Source organism: Barbatula barbatula (genome assembly GCF_947034865.1).
Source record: "Barbatula barbatula genome assembly, chromosome: 8".
NCBI classification, from domain to species: domain Eukaryota; kingdom Metazoa; phylum Chordata; class Actinopteri; order Cypriniformes; family Nemacheilidae; genus Barbatula; species Barbatula barbatula.
In genome coordinates, this window is record NC_136771.1 from 9,821,571 (window position 1) to 9,838,181 (window position 16,611).

General features: G+C 39.3%; 1 protein-coding gene across 1 annotated transcript; it reads right to left on the bottom strand.

Annotated features, from left to right (window-relative positions):
* Window positions 1-157: 157 nt before the first annotated feature.
* Window positions 158-14,313, bottom strand: vwa10.2 (von Willebrand factor A domain containing 10, tandem duplicate 2). The gene is made up of 17 exons (XM_079462510.1): window positions 14,202-14,313; window positions 13,825-13,886; window positions 12,151-12,366; window positions 11,261-11,542; window positions 10,027-10,117; window positions 7,881-8,009; window positions 5,693-5,879; window positions 5,221-5,390; window positions 4,358-4,470; window positions 3,883-3,999; window positions 3,564-3,773; window positions 3,125-3,257; window positions 2,686-2,838; window positions 1,985-2,074; window positions 1,519-1,790; window positions 1,077-1,370; window positions 158-958 (listed from the first exon to the last, which is right to left on the bottom strand). The coding sequence occupies exons 3-17, from the start codon at window positions 12,343-12,345 to the stop codon at window positions 539-541; spliced, it is 2,856 nt and encodes a 951-aa protein (XP_079318636.1). The 5' UTR covers window positions 12,346-12,366; window positions 13,825-13,886; window positions 14,202-14,313; the 3' UTR covers window positions 158-538.
* Window positions 14,314-16,611: the final 2,298 nt, after the last annotated feature.

Below are 16,611 nucleotides of genomic sequence, written 5' to 3' on the forward strand. Positions count from 1 at the left end.
TCTAGAGTAAGTTACTGGCAACTAGCTACACAACTACAGCAAAAACGTTTACAGTTTACAATTTCATTGTTGGATGGAAATGTTTCTGTTTAAAGGTTTGAAGAACCATTGTGTGGCAATTTCTAATTTAAGGAGAAGTCTTCACAGTGCCTTTGTTCCCGACAGTGTATTTCAGAATAAATAGGACAAACAGAGTGGATTTTATGTATTGATAAATGGACAACCAGGTATTAAGGTACATAATCATTAGATTTATAAATCAATGTTAACTTTTTTTGTTTACTGATTCTATATATCACAAATACTTTTTAATTCATTACAAGACAAATTTATCAATGATTATTGTACATTTAAATATATTTTTAAACAGTTACATTAAAATCATAACAGTCAGCCCTCCTATATAAACAGTACAGTAAGTGTGACAGACGCGTACTTGCATTATGTTAACATGTAAATCTACAGTATGTCTGTAAGCTATTCAGCATATTATTACTAATATATATAATAATATTCCTGTATGGGTCTTAGCTTCCCTTCACCACAAAAATAAAATAACTATGTTGCAAAGTAAAATATATTTAGTGAACACAAACAACACAAAGCAGCCGGATGCAGTGCTTGTGACGGGCCTTACTGTGGTAGTATTTGCAGACGGAGACTTTATAGAAGTAAAACATGTACCCACATTTCCCACCTTATCCACAGCCACCAGCTCCACCTCCGGAGAACAGCAGGAAGCGTTATAGAAAGCTACAGCCACACTGGTGCCATTCTCACTTATGGCAGGACTTATGCTGAGAGAGCCGCTGCCGAGGTTTACGAACACTCTGACCATGCCTGTACCATTACCATCTGTAAAGTTGGCAGAGAGTTCCCATGAAGCACTGCTGCACTCCAAAGGGCAGTCAGATTTGATGCTCATGAGCTGACAGACAGGTCTGGAGACATCAGTTACCTTGGATGTAAGACAAGAATCAAATAACATTTTAGAGACTGGAATAGCAGTAGATCTACGGTAGCAGTAATAAATGTAAATGTCATGAAAAACGTTAATTGGTCGAGTAAGCTTTTACCTCAGCAATGACAGTCAACCGCAGTGTCACGTAATTCAGGTCAGCTGACCCTGGAGCTTCTGCCTCAATGGTGAGTGTGACATCCGTCCCAGAGTCTGTGTTGGAGGGAGCAGTAAGTGTTACGATTCCTTGAGCTCTTCCCCCTGCCTCTAGGTTCAAGAAGCTGGGGACAGACACTTTGAAACCACGGTCATTCTTGGCTCGTATGGTGTAGTTGCCTGCTGTTCCATTATTAGTCAATATAAAGCTGACATTCAAAGGGATTCCAGGCTGCAAAGCGTTCTGTGATTCGGCCTGATAAAGAAACGTATGGAGTGACACTGTGTAGTAATGTTAGTCCAATCTTTTATTTAAAATCAACTTAAGTTCATTTCTATTTTGCTGTAAAGTCATATACATCAGCAACATGACCTTGAGACACATTTATCATGTTTAAGCTCACCATCATTTTTATGCCAGAGCTTCTTTGTTGAGTAGGTGACTGTCTCTGGAATTGAACAGCTGAGGATCGAGGTGATCCACTCAACTGCCCTTTTAGTTGGACCACGAATGCCCATTCTGGGAGGCTTTGTACATGAACCAGGTAGTCTGTCCCACCTAAAGATTGGATGGTTCCATAAACAGCTTTTGTCCCCAAAGCTTCAGCTAAAAGTACGTCAGTCACTGTGACTGATTCACCTCCGGTCACAGAGACAAACAGGGTGGCGTTCTGACCTATGATTACAGAAGATAATTAAGATACGATAATTAAACATGTTTTTCATGATTGATCAGAATATTTTTTTATGTCTGACAACTACACATTTTTTTCAGTATATGTTATGAAACTGTTTAGTGGTCCCCAAAATCTTTCTGTATCTTTCAACCGCCTAGTTACTATGCATGTACTGTATAATAAAGATCATTACCGCTTAAAGGCCGGTTGTCTTTGGGAGTGAAGTCACCCTGAAGTCCCTCAGATGTCACAAAGTTATAAAGAAAGTCAACAGAACTCTGACCTGTGTTAAAGGGTCAATAAACATGACACATGCTTTTCATTCTTTCCTTTAGGAGAATATAATTTACAGCAACATTCAAGAATCAATATTGTAGCTGAAACTACATAAATGTCCTGAGCAGTGTAGAGCAAGTAATCATGACATATTCAATAGTTTAATTAGATGGCTGTACAAATTATTAAAAGTATTTTATTACTTTCTATATCCTACCACCTTGATTAGTTAAGTGATTCAAGGACAGACATGAAACGGCTCTTTTAATTCATTAAAATAAATAACTACATAAATGATTCATATTAACTGACTAAAGAACTAAAACTGTGAGAATGATACATTAAAGCACACATTTTAAAGTTAGACTTTGTGTAATATGTGTGTGCAATGGTGGAATTGACATAAAAATTCACAGTATTTACTTTAATTACATCAGATGTAACTGTAATTCAATCACAGAAAAAAATAGATTATCCCTTACTTTGCTTTTTCAAGGGAAAAGTAATTAAATTGCAGTAACTAATTACTTAGTAACTAGGTACACCCAACACTGGTCCTGACCTAAATGTAGGCAATGAATTTTTTTTTCAAATGACATCTCTATGAAACTCTCTTACCGGTTACTTTTATGGTGTAGGGGTTAGAGGAGTTGATACTGATCCACCATTCTCCTGTCTGGTAATCAGACTTGAATTTAACACTCCACAGATTCCCCACAGTCTGGATGCTTCCCAGAGGACCATCTGCCACTAAACCTGACTGAGACGCTCCTAAAGAAGAGAGAGCAGGCACATATCAACTCTTTAAAGGGGACTTTTTTATTGGGGTGCATACACCTGGTCAAATACATGGATACGAGTAGGTGCAATCTAGTTATGAACCATTATCTTATTTTCTCAAATGTTTATTGGCTGCTTTTCTCTTACTGTGTCTGCTGCAATACTTCTTTCATCCCTCAATGTTCCTACAGCTGATTATCTCTCAGCATTTTCTCTGAAATCTTAGAATGTATGGCTAATAATATAGATTGTTAGAATGCTATGTATGCTAGCTCACCTGTGGGATTGTAGAGGGTAAAGACTGGGGAGACCCCAGTGATGTACATTGTCACATTGGACAGAAATGAATCCAACAGAAAATATATGTTTTCTGGATTGGCTGGACTTCCCACTACTTGAAGAACAGTCACCTTAAAAAAACAAAGAAAAATATGACCTATACAGTATATAATCTAATTGAAAAAAATGTATATATATATTTATATACTGTATATCACCTTTAAACCTATAATATTTTACATCTACATTTAGGCATTTGGCAGACACTTTTATCCAAAGCGACCTACATTGCATTATCCTATACATTTTACATAGCTATCTGCAATCCCTTGGGATCGAATCCACAACCTTGCGTTGTTAATGTTCTTACCACTGAACTACAGTGTATAATTACATTTAAAAATATATATATTTTTATTATTATAAGTTTAACAAACCAGAGTAGGGGCAGATGAATCCATAATGACAGTAGTGGCCTGTGACAGTGTACTTTTTGTGACCTCTATGGCCTGTCCACCAGAAGCCTGCGCCAGGTCTCTGTACAACTGTAATTCTGACGAGATCATTGATCTTGATAAGAAACGCTGAGATTGTGAGACATCTCGTTTCTTGCGTAATGATGAAACTTTTGTCAGCATGAAATTTACCTGGGTATTGGGAACACAGCAAACAGATAGTAAAACAAAGATGCAAAGAAGAACTATAAACAGTAAAGGCTTTTCAACATTTCTAAGTGAGAGAGCTGAAGGAACTCACTCTTGACTTGGTGCTTTCTATCATGGCCTTAATTGTGCTTAGTAAGGCAAAGTCTTTGGCTCCAGCATCAGTAAAAACAAAAATGTCTGTAGATGGAGGAGCTGCTGCAAGTGCCAGCTGAATAACCATGTGACGACAAAAACAGAATGACCAGAATTATTATGATTTCCAATTTTAAGGCTTTATAACATCACCAAACAGAATTACAAAATTATTATTTCTTTCTATTTCTTTTCTTCATAATTTAATACACAATTTTTGTTTGGACAAAGAATAATCCCACCCAACCACTGGTGGAGACTTGTTATAACTGGCCCAGTCAGATCGAGCAAAGAAAGAATTTGGTGCTGATTTTTGTGCAGAAAGGAAGTGTGGCATTAGGCTTTGTCATGGATTGTTGTTCATAACAGGATCATCATGAAGGTTTACAACCGAATATCTAACTATATACAGTACCTACACACTATATGCTTACCTGGAGTCCTGATAAGCACATTTCTGGTTCATCTCCTCCATCATTAGCAGTGAGCGAATTTATTTTCTCTATGAAAAGCTGTGCATTTTCAGTCCTTATCAGTGGCCCAAAATCTGAAGTCAGCAAACACACGCATTATTGCAGAACTTATGAGGAATAACAAAAGCACTTTAAGGGAAAGTTCACCTAAAAATAAAAAATTCTGTCATCATTTACTCACCCTTAATTTGTTCCAAAGTCCAAAGACTTTTTTTTTTCCGCGGAACACAAAATCAAATATTTTGAAGAATGTCTGTAACAGACAAACGCCCAGTGAACAACATTCTTCAAAATATCTTCTTATCTCATGTTCTGCAGAAGAAAGCAAGTCATACAGGTTTGAAATTGCAAGATGGTGAGTAAATGAGAGAATTTTCATTTTTGGGTGAACTATCCCTTTGAGGTAAAGGTAGGTAAGAGCAATAACAAGGCCATTTGCTGTGCACCTGATGAACTTTAGCAATCAGTTACTGTATTAAGAGTATTTTAATGATTATATTATGTATTAATCTTTTTAATTGTGTTAGTAGTTTCTACATCTCTGACTGCAGAAACAAATTTCAGAAGTGTGTTTGACCTTTATATCATAGAAACATTGTTTGGCAGATAGTTGTCGATACAACTTTAACTATAGTTGCTATCAATACTATTCAAATTTCATGACATTGGATGCAGACTATAACACAGCGAGAACAATTGCAACATATATCACAATTTGAGATGTTACTCCAACCCTCTACTGTAGCTATACTTTTCATGTCCTCTACAACAGCTACACATTTTAATCAAGTAGTTTATATATGGTAATAGCATAACAGGTCTACCTGGGTCATTAAATTGAACTAGTATGTATTCTGAAGGTTTTTCTGCCGATGCTCTCCTGCTGTCTATGATATTTAAGGACACTCTCTTGACTTCTGCGATGTCATCAGACATACTGCCTGTGGTGTCAATCACAAAAGCCAGCACTGAGGTCTTATTCATCCCCATCAATCTGAGAGAAAGAAGGTAGGAAATCAATTACTTCACATACTGTACTTACTGTGAAAAACAAAGCAAATGTTATAGGCGTTTTTTTGTCATACAAATTTTATCCTTTTATGCTAAAATAATTAAATCAGTCAGGATCACTGAGAATTTGTCTTTCCTGTGTGTGTGCATTTGTGTACGTGCATTGCTTTCTATGCTACATCTGTTGCTCAACCCCTCAGGTAATGTTATTTCACTTAAACTTCAAAAAGCTTCACTGTCATTTTCACAAACAAACCGAATGTCTAAGAAAAATGGCTGTTATACCGAAGAAAGGCTGAATTGCCTTTGGCCAGTCTAATGTCCTCCAGCAGTTCCATGGTAGCACTGATGGCCAGATCTGCAGCGCTGCGGTGATAGATGCCGTGTTCTGATATGACCTCATCTTTATTGATACCTCCAGTAGGTGCTGTAGAACTGGTCCTGTCATAATACCCACCATGGCTACACTTGCCTGAGAGGAAAGAGAAGTTAAAGTTAACTAATCTCATTATGCCATCTTGAGCTATGTCATGACTGTATTTCTGTATTTCGCTTTCCTTTGGCTCAGGGGTTATGGGTTCAGTCCCAGGGATTGCACATACAGTACTTAGAAACAATTGTATAGTATAAATGCAAAAGTCGCTTCGGATAAACGTGTCTGCCAAATGCATAAATGTAAATTTGGGAAATTGCATTGGTTTTAGGCTGATTATGCTTAATAAGCTGATATGTGTAAGGTCACGTAAACGTAAAACGGTTTTCTTTTATTGGGGAAATGTCATAAACGGCTCAAGCAAAAACCGTTCGGCAGGAGCTTGGAACTTGCATGTTGCAGTCGACTTCGAAAAATGTTTGACATGTGTTATGCCAATAAAGTTTGCAAAAAAGATCAAACCAAAAGATTTTCACGCTCAATACGATTCGACCCCTCTCGCGCTATTCGGACGCATGGCGTGTGCTTCCAGGACTGTTGGAGTGGGAAATGTGCACAGTCATAAGCGGGTATACACTTCAGTTTGCACGCAGAGCACCCCGTTTCAACGGTGTGATGATGTCGGACGTGCGGGACAAAGACACTCCGGTTTTACAAGCAGAGATTATTTTATCTCCTAGAGAAGCAGGCGATAGAAGAAGTTCCAGTGGAGGATGTGGAGAGCGGTCTTTACAGCCGCTACTTCCTAGTCCCCAAAAAGGGCAGGGGCATTTGCCCTATTCTGTATTTGAGACCGCTGAATTGCACGCTGGCGAAATGTTCAATCAAAATAATAACAGTAAAACAGATCCCTGCACATATTCAGCCCGGGGACTGGTTTATATCGGTGGATCTAAAAGACACCTATTTTCATGTGCAGACAGCCCAACGTCACAGATGTTTTCTGAGGTTTGTGTTTGAATGCACAGTGTACCAGTTCAGAGTTCTCCCATTCTGGCTGGGGTTGGCGCCCAGAACGTTCACAAAATGTGTAAATGCGCTTGCCCCTCTCAAGCAGAGTAGAATTTGCGTCATGAATTACCTGGACGAATGGATCATTATAGCCCAGTCACAAGATGTACTGGAGAACCACAGGCGCCAGCTATCTTTAGCTTTGCGAAGCTTTCTCCTTCTCATAAAGGATCAACATGCCCTGGTTCGGCCGGACAACACAACGGTGGTGTCCTATATCAATCATCTGGATGGCATTCGCTCGCACTAACTTCATGACTACCCTGTGGCTGATCCCCTTACGGTGGTGAGCAGCTCGGTGTGGCACCCCAGACTGGAGTTATGGAACCAGGTCAGCGCGAGGAGCATCTGCTGAATGTTCCACAATGATTTTTGGAAACGATCGAGGAAGCGAGAGCCCCATCGACCAGACGTCTCTACAGTTTGAAATGGCAGATTTCTGTCTCATGCTGTAAGACAAGAAACGAAGATGCAACTAGCTGTGATGTATCGATCGTCCTGTCGTTTCTGCGGGATTATCTAGATGCGGGGCAGATGCCATCCACACTGAATGTGTATGTGGTTTCTATTTTGGCCTTTTATCTACCCATCGATGGCCGTGCAGTCGGAAAGCATCATCTCTTCGCTGGATTCTTAAGAGGTGCACGGCAGTTCCCATCTCGCCCCAACATGATGGGTGTTTGGGAGTTATCCTTGGTGCTTAATGCACTCTCCGGACCGACCTTTGAAATGCTGCATACAGCAGAGTTGAATGTGCTCTCATTTCCTTGCGTTAGCATGTGGTAAGAGAGTGAGTTACTTACATGCACAGTCTACAAACACTGCTTGTTTGGAGTGTAGCAAGGATGATTGTATGGTCAGGCTGAAGCCTAGACTAGGATATGTGCCCAAGGTGCTTTCTACTTATATAGTCAAACATAATCGGCTTAAGACAGTTTTCGTGTAACACACTCATTGACTGACAGTATAGCCTTAAAGCCAGAGCAGCATCTAACCTGTTCTACGTTATGTTAGGAAAATATTTCTTACCCTCGGGTTTGGAGGAGGAGAGAAGACCAAAATATCCTGAGGTTAGGAGGTTGTTCACTTTGATTTCAGGGAGAATATTGTCACTGCAAACACCTCCATTGCAGTTTCTGCATGTTTTCATGTTAGGACCTAGACATGCAAACATCACATTAACAGGTTAAAAGGTAGCAATAGTTGAGACTTGTCAATGTGGCCATTACAAATACATGAATCTTTTGAAACAGGTGTAATCACAACAGGAATTGAAAAGTCATTGTGCACGTTATATTTGGCTTTTTATTTTGTAATTTGGCGAGAGGGGTCTGTCTGCAGCTGATCATATTGCAACTGCATATAACATTTAAGGTATTTAGGTATTTAATAACATTTAAACAATAACTTGTAGCATTAAAACATCACCAAGATTTATTTCCATTAAAACAGCGCTGTTTCATAAATTACTTCCGGGTTGAGGTTAGAATTAGGTGACGTATACCTGCTCGGGCTTCAAGGGGATGTGACTTATGTTAACAGAATGCGTTTCCATTGTAAACAAATACAACCTTCTTGTGTTAACAAAACCTTAAAGGTATGGACCATTCTATCAGTTTGCCTTTCTTTGCATGTTCAATGTCTTATGATGATTAATATTAGAAAGGTATACAAAATCTGGCCTTCAGATATTATCAGTAGAGGCCCATTCTTAGTCCTTTCTTAGTAAAGATCTCCCAGTGCCTATACAATTTGATGGTGTAAAATTCTGAAACTAAAAACGAGATAACTGATTAAATAAATTAACCTGTATATATACACTCACCTAAAGGATTATTAGGAACACCATACTAATACTGTGTTTGAACTCCTTTCGCCCTTCAGAACTGCCTAATTCTCATGGCATTGATTCAACAAGGTGCTGAAAGCATTCTTTAGAAATGTTGGCCCATATTGATAGGATAGCATCTTGCAGTTGATGGAGATTTGTGGGATGCACATCCAGGGCACGAAGCTCCCGTTCCACCACATCCCAAAGATGCTCTATTGGGTTGAGATCTGGTGACTGTGGGGGCCATTTTAGTACAATGAACTCATTGTCATGTTCAAGAAACCAATTTAAAATGATTCAAGCTTTGTGACATTGTGCATTATCCTGCTGGAAGTAGCCATCAGAGGATGGGTACATGGTGGTCAAAGGGATGGACATGGTCAGAAACAATGCTCAGGTAGGCCGTGGCATTTAAACGATGCCCAATTGGCACTAAGGGGCCTAAAGTGTGCCAAGAAAACATCCCCTACACCATTACACCACCACCACCAGCCTGCACAGTGGTAACAAGGCATGATGAATCCATGTTCTCATTCTGTTTACACCAAATTCTGACTCTACCATCTGAATGTCTCAACAGAAATCGAGACTCATCAGACCAGGCAACATTTTTCCAGTCTTCAACTGTCCAATTTTGGTGAGCTCGTGCAAATTGTAGCCTTTTTTCCTATCAGTAGTGGAGATGAGTGGTACCCGGTGGGGTCTTCTGCTGTTGTAGCCCATCCGCCTCAAGGTTGTGCGTGTTGTGGCTTCACAAATGCTTTGCTGCATACCTCGGTTGTAACGAGTGGATATTTCAGTCAAAGTTGCTCTTCTATCAGCTTGAATCAGTCGACCCATTCTCCTCTGACCTCTAGCATCAACAAGGCATTTTCGCCCACAGGACTGCCGTCTACTGGATGTTTTTCCCTTTTCACACCATTCTTTGTAAACCCTAGAAATGGTTGTGCGTGAAAATCCCAGTTACTGAGCAGATTATGAAATACTCAGACCGGCCCGTCTGGCACCAACAACCATGCCATGCTCAAAATTGCTTAAATCACCTTTCTTTCCCATTCTGACATTCAGTTTGGAGATCAGGAGATTGTCTTGACCAGGACCACACCCCTAAATGTATTGAAGCAACTGCTGAATTGGTTGATTCGATAATTGCATTAATAAGTAATTGAACAGGTGTTCCTAATAATCCTTTAAGTGAGTGTAATTAAAAGTTAAAATTTCTGTCATTAACACACTTTGCATGTTTAGATAACAGTGAGCTATCACAGAAGGCATTTATGTAAAAGTAAAAAATATTAATGAGACAACAATTTCACAGGGGAACATGTACCACTAGGCCTATACCTGCTATGTTGTCAATGAAGACCTTTTTGATCATGTTGCTGAAAGGAGCAGTGTTTCCCAGTTCCACCCAGTTACTGTGGCTGTAGAAATCCTGTTCACAAAACACATCCATTTACTTTACATTACTAAAACAATCTACAATACTCTCACTATAAATAAGTTAATATAAGACACTGATTAAGAAAATCTGAAATCACTTCACACCAATGACGGCACACTTTAGAAAACGATCATGATGATATTGTAGCGCACAGAAATCATTCATGAATAAGAGCTGTTATATTTCTCTGCACCTAGTTATAGAGAGCTGAAGGAAGATTTGAGAGCCCCGGAAAGAAGACGGGCAGACTATTAGTTCAGACTGCCACGGTTCTGATTTAACCAAAGCGTACCTAGAAGCCTAGAAGTAGTTTTTCAGACGCTTCAGTATTTTTATTATTAATTAAAATCTTTTTGTGATTGTGATAGGTGAGTGACGGCAGAAAACATCATATCAAAGTTATTCCCTCGACTTAATAATGACTCAGCAGTTGATTGTGACATTTATATGGATTTGTGGCTGTTGTTGTCCCTTTGAATTGTAAATGTTACAGATTGATCGATAAATTTGAATAACAATAACTTGTCTTTATTCTCCATATTCTTTCCTAATTAATAAATTTCATAATGAATACAGTATGCGGTGCTTAGAGAGTGGCTATATATAATTGGAGGCTGAGCCCCCTAATTTTGAAAACCTAGAATCGCCCATGACTTACCCCTATTTTTTACATATGCTTTGTGGATAAAAACTTCCTCTTTTAAAATATTTTCTTAATTTATGGAAATTAAATGCCTCTATGATCTGATATGTGATTGGAAAAGGTAGAACAGCGATAGTTAGTGTAAATTAAAGCAAGAAGCAGTGGGTTACAGAGTATTTTATAACAGCATAGGACGTTGTCTAAAACCTTCTGAGCTGTTATAATGCACTGTAACGCACTGCTTTGCAGGGTTTTTTGCTTTTAAGAAACTATCATTCCATATGCGTCGCAATGTTTCATAAAATAACGTAAATAAAGTGATATTTTGGCTATGTAATGCAGTCAGCCGTTAGAATCAGGGCTTGGAACCCTGCTCAGCCAATCAGAATCAAGGACCAGAACTGACCGTTTATAAAACATTATTATGTATAAGGAGATACAAACTATAAATTCAAAAATAATACACACTATATTCTCACAGTCTAGCTTACCTGTAAAGTATGACATATGAAACCCAGACTCATGCGGGCAAACACATAGCTTTCGGAATCTATGTTGACTTTCACTTTGTCCAGACCATCAGTAATGATCATCTGCCCTTCTCTGATCTTTTCAGCATCACAATGCCATGCAGCACTGATCTGATTTCCATCCACGAAAGCATTCCATAAATAAGTTTGAAAAATAGCAGATTGCAGGCCGTTTGTGAAGTAGACAGAGCGTAAATTCGTGCAGGCTTTCTGGACAGCATGTACAGTCAATGTGTTGTCAATCTGTATACGAAGGGTGGAAATTACAGAAAATGATTGGTCAAAATTTGTCACATTTCTCATAATATTAAGAGATCACAATTATTATAAGATCAATGCATTGATAAATAAATATATTCACTAATCATTCAGACTACATCATACAAAAAATAGATTTGCACAAATCTCCCATATTGTGTTGATGTACTGCTGAAGAAATAAAATGAAATGAGTAAACAGATCAGTCTTAATTGAAACAATTCTAAAAGTGAGAATTCTATATGTACCGTATATGTGTAGGACTTTTGGCGGTTTGAGCACCGGCAGAAATATAAATCGGCACTACATTTGGTTGCTGAAACAAGTGTAGTTTTAAAAGATTCTTTCAATTTAAACCCATTATACAGACCCATCGGTATTAGATATGATCGGATATGATAATGTATCCATATAAGGTGTGATGTTTAAGGTGAGCTCAGAATTTGGCCTGAACCCAGAGAACTCCCCCAGGAGTAAGGGGAATGCTGCAAAACTTTTATGGGATGGAGGTGTGCAATGTTTACTGGACATATATATGGACCTGCTCTAACTGGTTTGTATTGATGCCTAAATGTTTAGTATTTGGTTCTTACAGGTAGCATGAAGTCTTGTCCTCCAGCAATGGCAATGTCACGGCACACTTGTGCAGTCTTGCGCAGAATGGCCATCTCAGTGATTTGTCGATGGGTGAGGGAGCCAGGAGAAGAGAGGGCTTTGAAAGCTGTCGTCCAGGGGGGTTGAACGGCCCCCCAGAGGAGAAACATAGTTACTGCAATCATTGATGTCATGACTGCCCACAAACAGAGGTCCTATGTGAAAATTCAAACAATACATTTTTTAATCATTCATTTAAAATATTCTATTAATCATCAGCTTTTTATCCACAATGTTACTTCTGCAAGGATACTCCAAAAAATGACATTACATTAAGTTTATGTTTTTTTTTTTAATGTCAATTTCTGTTCCATTTTCAATGCTAATTCACACCAAACCAACAAACACAACCAAACACTAAGAAACACCAACATTTTCATTGATCCAACACGTTTGTTGGCATGTTTTTAAAGTTTGTGTGATCAGTGTGAATTAGCATTAGGCTATGGTTCCCAGGTCATCTATTCATGTGCGTTTCCCAAAAATGCAGTTAACGTGACTGCACGTAGAAGTGCGGGCATTTCTTTTAGTTCATTTCAAAATAAGTCCTCATTGACTTTCCATATTAGGTTTTATTTATTTTGTCAATGAATGCTTGAAATCAACAAGTAAAGTGTAATGGTTTTACAGATAACACGTGTAATTATAACTATATGTTCACCTATTCCTACAGTTTATCAATGTATATTGATTCATTAAATAAATGCAATAAAGTACAAATCATTTTTTGTGTGTCTGAAAGTAATGCAAGTATGTGATGTATACGGGAGATGTCATGGTCAAGGCCAATATCGTATTATTTACCCTTTAAAATTTTTAAGTTTTGAATTGCAAAGACTTGTAGGTGATGTAAAATCATATATCATAATTATAAAATCCCTTTAAAACAACAACAGTCTATGGATGGTTATTGCAGGAATTATGCTATCTTCTAGGACACTACAGTGATTGTCAGATGAATTGCCTGTAATCAATGCTTATAAAGTCCCTATGTCTAAACTTGCTAGCAAGTAATGCTCATTAAAGCAAGTAAGGCTCATTTTCTGTCAGATCATTTAATTGAATCCTGTTACGCATCATGAACTGTTCTGGTTTCCCAGGTGGTGGGATATGAATTGCTGCGCTCCCGCTGTGTCCTTGCATGGCTTCATGGACAGGCGGAGAGTTTGTACAGATTCATTCCACCAACCTTAAATATATGCTATTGGTTAAATATTTGACTACAGTCATCCTGACAGAACCTGTTTATGGATGAGTGAATTTCAACAAAAGAGAAGCTGAATGAGATTAGGTAAATAAAATCGAAAGAGAAAGAATCACTGCTCTAAGTTTGCAGACAAAGCTGGTTTCAGTTTATCAGATACAATAGGGGTTGCTTAGGATTTTTGTGTTGTTACCAGTACTAATATATAAACATTCTTAGATATGTTTACTTGTTTAAGCATAAACTTACTTTATTACTTATTTTTTAGAAATCAACAGTCTATTTATCTTGATTTCAAAGTCCCCCTGCAATCATAATCTTATCACTTAAAACCCATCTTGAGCATCAAAACAGCAAACGGTTTTTTCTTCATTCCTTAAGATGACTTTCATGTAACATGTACACTTACCTCACTTGGTATAAGCGGATCAATGAATATATTAATTAGTCCCTGCTTCCACAATGCAAAAACTGAAATATTAGTCAAAAGAAAGTAAAAAAAAAATATTCTGAATAATTATTTTTGTCAAAAATGGACTTGGCAAGAACAGGTTTACTATTTTGAGCTGGATTTCACAGGAAACACAAACTGTGAAAAGATTCAGTAGAAATTATAACCCTATTCAGCATTTTGCCAGTAACTTATTTTAGATTTACATGTATGTAATTTGCTGGCAACAGTTTGTTCAAAGATAAATGAACATTAAAAATATTTTTTCTGTAAAGATAAAGTCTTGTTAAATAAATACAAATATAAATTCTCATTTCAAGAATAGAAAAGGATACAGACTTGAGGCAGATGGCTGTTTCTGATGGACTCGAATGCAGGATTTGGCTGACAGAGCGTTGTGACAGTTGAATTCTCTGGACATTGTTCATATTGTGTGTTGTGCAAACAAGTTATCCTGTAAAGCATTACTTCCTTAATACTGTCACAGGCACGCCAGGCTCCACCCACTCCCAAGCACCATGCTGCAGTCTCTCCCGAGTACTGATCACACACACCTGCAGCTCATCATTACCTCATCACTGCCTGCACTTAAACCCCCTGTCACACACAGTCACTGTGCGGTCTCTTAGGACAAAGACACCGCTTCGCCTCCGGTGAACGTCAGTCCCATGCCCAAACAGGCGCCCTTCCCTGGTTCGGCGGAGGATTGCAACGGATTTCTGCTCCAATGCTCACTGGTCCTGGAGATGCAACCGCACCTGTACCGTACCCAACGACCCAAAGTGGCATTCATCATCTCCCAACTGTCAGACAAGGGCAACACGTGGTTCCCCCGTGTTCCATGTCCAGGTACCAGGATTCCGGCCGTGAACTCCGGGGAAGTTCAAGTCAGTGGAATTTCCTTAACAATCAAAAAAGAGGTTCTGTGGCGGCAGCATGGCTGTCCCGCCAGGATCAGGGCCCAGGGGGGGCGAGCGGGTCTTCGCTGCCGCACGCACAATCACATGGAGAGTGCAGAGGGCTGCAGAAGTGGCATGTCACCACATCAGATTGAGGCTGTTGCATGCTGTGGGCAACCAGGGAGAAGGATGCTCTCCTGGAGACCAAGTGGGCACCAGGCCCTGAGAAGGGCCCGGCTTGATGTGGGACGTGGCAAGGATCATCCCATGCGGCTCGACACAGATCACGTGGCTGGAGCTGCGCCTGATGTCCTGGGTCTCCCCGGGTGGCTCCTGCCAGCCGCTTCCTGGCAGGGAGTTGATGTCCTCCGTTGAAAATCACCGTCTTTGGGGGGCCACCTGAGGAGGGGGCACCGGAGCCGCGGGCAGAGGTACGGAGGTGTGGGGCTGCAGGGATGCCGACACCAACCGGGACCTCGACGCCCTAGTGGGGGCTGATGGCCTTGTAGTCCCTATGTGTAAAATGTGGGGGGACATGTATTGCTGCGCTCCCGCTCTGTCCATGCAAGGCTCAATGGACAGGCGGAGAGTTTGCCCAGAACGGTTTCATTCCACCAACCTTAAATATATGCTTATGGTTAAATATTTGACGACAGTCATCCTGACATAACCTTTGTTTATGGTTGAGTGAATTTCAACAAGAGAAGCTGAATGAGAAAAAGTAAAACAGCAGCTATACAAGAAAACCAAGATAAACAAAAGTGGAACAAAAACAATAAAAAAAATCTGATAAACCTTAAGTAATATGGAAATTGTCATGCATTGCAACACATTTTATCTCACTTTTCGTATTTCATTCATTTCCTCTCCTGCTAAAGAAACTTTTAAGTCTCTTAAAAGGCACTCCACAGGGAATCAATTTTCTGTGTGTAATACAGTGGTTGTCAGATGAATTACCTGTAAAAATGCTTGTAGTCCCTATGTGTAAACATGTGGGGGACACGTATTGCAGAGGTAGGACCCGTTACAAAGCAGGGATCCAGACCAAGTTGTAGTGCTCGGGGAGTTTTATTCACTGAAAAATCACTACCTGCAATTATAATAGAATTTAAAAGTGTCAGGGGCATCTTCAATACTTTTCACAATCAAACTCCATGATGCTAGCACAAGACCGCTTTCCACCTTGACGAGAAATCTTGTCACGTTTAAATCTCACGAGATCTTTTCACACCCCTAGGAATTAAAGCGCTATTCAAAATAGTAAAACCTGCATTGCAATAATCACTTAAAGCGGCAGTCCGGAAGATTGGCTTCTTATACATGTCTCAGTTTGTTATTGCTACTGCAGGTTGTGCGGAGGCATTTTTTTTTTTACGTAAATTGAGATTCGACACTGCTCAACTGCATGGGTGAGTCTTATGGAGTCATATGTCACACATGGCCTGTGATAGTGCACCTATGAGAATCTTACCTTAAACATCAGCAGCGCATCTATTAAGTTGAACAAGTAACATTTCTAACCCATTTGTTTTGATTACAAGGTAAAATACATTTTAAAATAAATTTGATACATCGCATTGCAAAAGGTTGGTATATTTAACAAGCACATTGTTAAATCAGATCGAGTCTGAACACTGCAAATCCTTGGCAGATGATATAAAGACGAAACAAAGTTGAAACAGAGACCATAAACAGACCCGATTAGCGCAACGCACTGAACATTGTAGGCCCATGCATGGAGTTCACGTCATGCAAATATATGATATGCAAATGTGACCTGATGAAATGTCACATTTACAAACTACACCACCTAGGGACTTCCACCCCAAGATTTAACACCAAAGAC

Excerpts from the sequence above, each read along its gene's own strand:
- vwa10.2 (XM_079462510.1), bottom strand. The coding sequence starts at position 12,345 with ATGACATCAATGATTGCAGTAACTATGTTTCTCCTCTGGGGGGCCGTT. Across the intron at positions 5,391-5,692 it reads GGCAATTCAGCCTTTCTTCG|ATTGATGGGGATGAATAAGA; the intron begins GTATAACAGCCA and ends TCTTTCTCTCAG. Across the intron at positions 959-1,076 it reads GGTTGACTGTCATTGCTGAG|GTAACTGATGTCTCCAGACC; the intron begins GTAAAAGCTTAC and ends CTTACATCCAAG.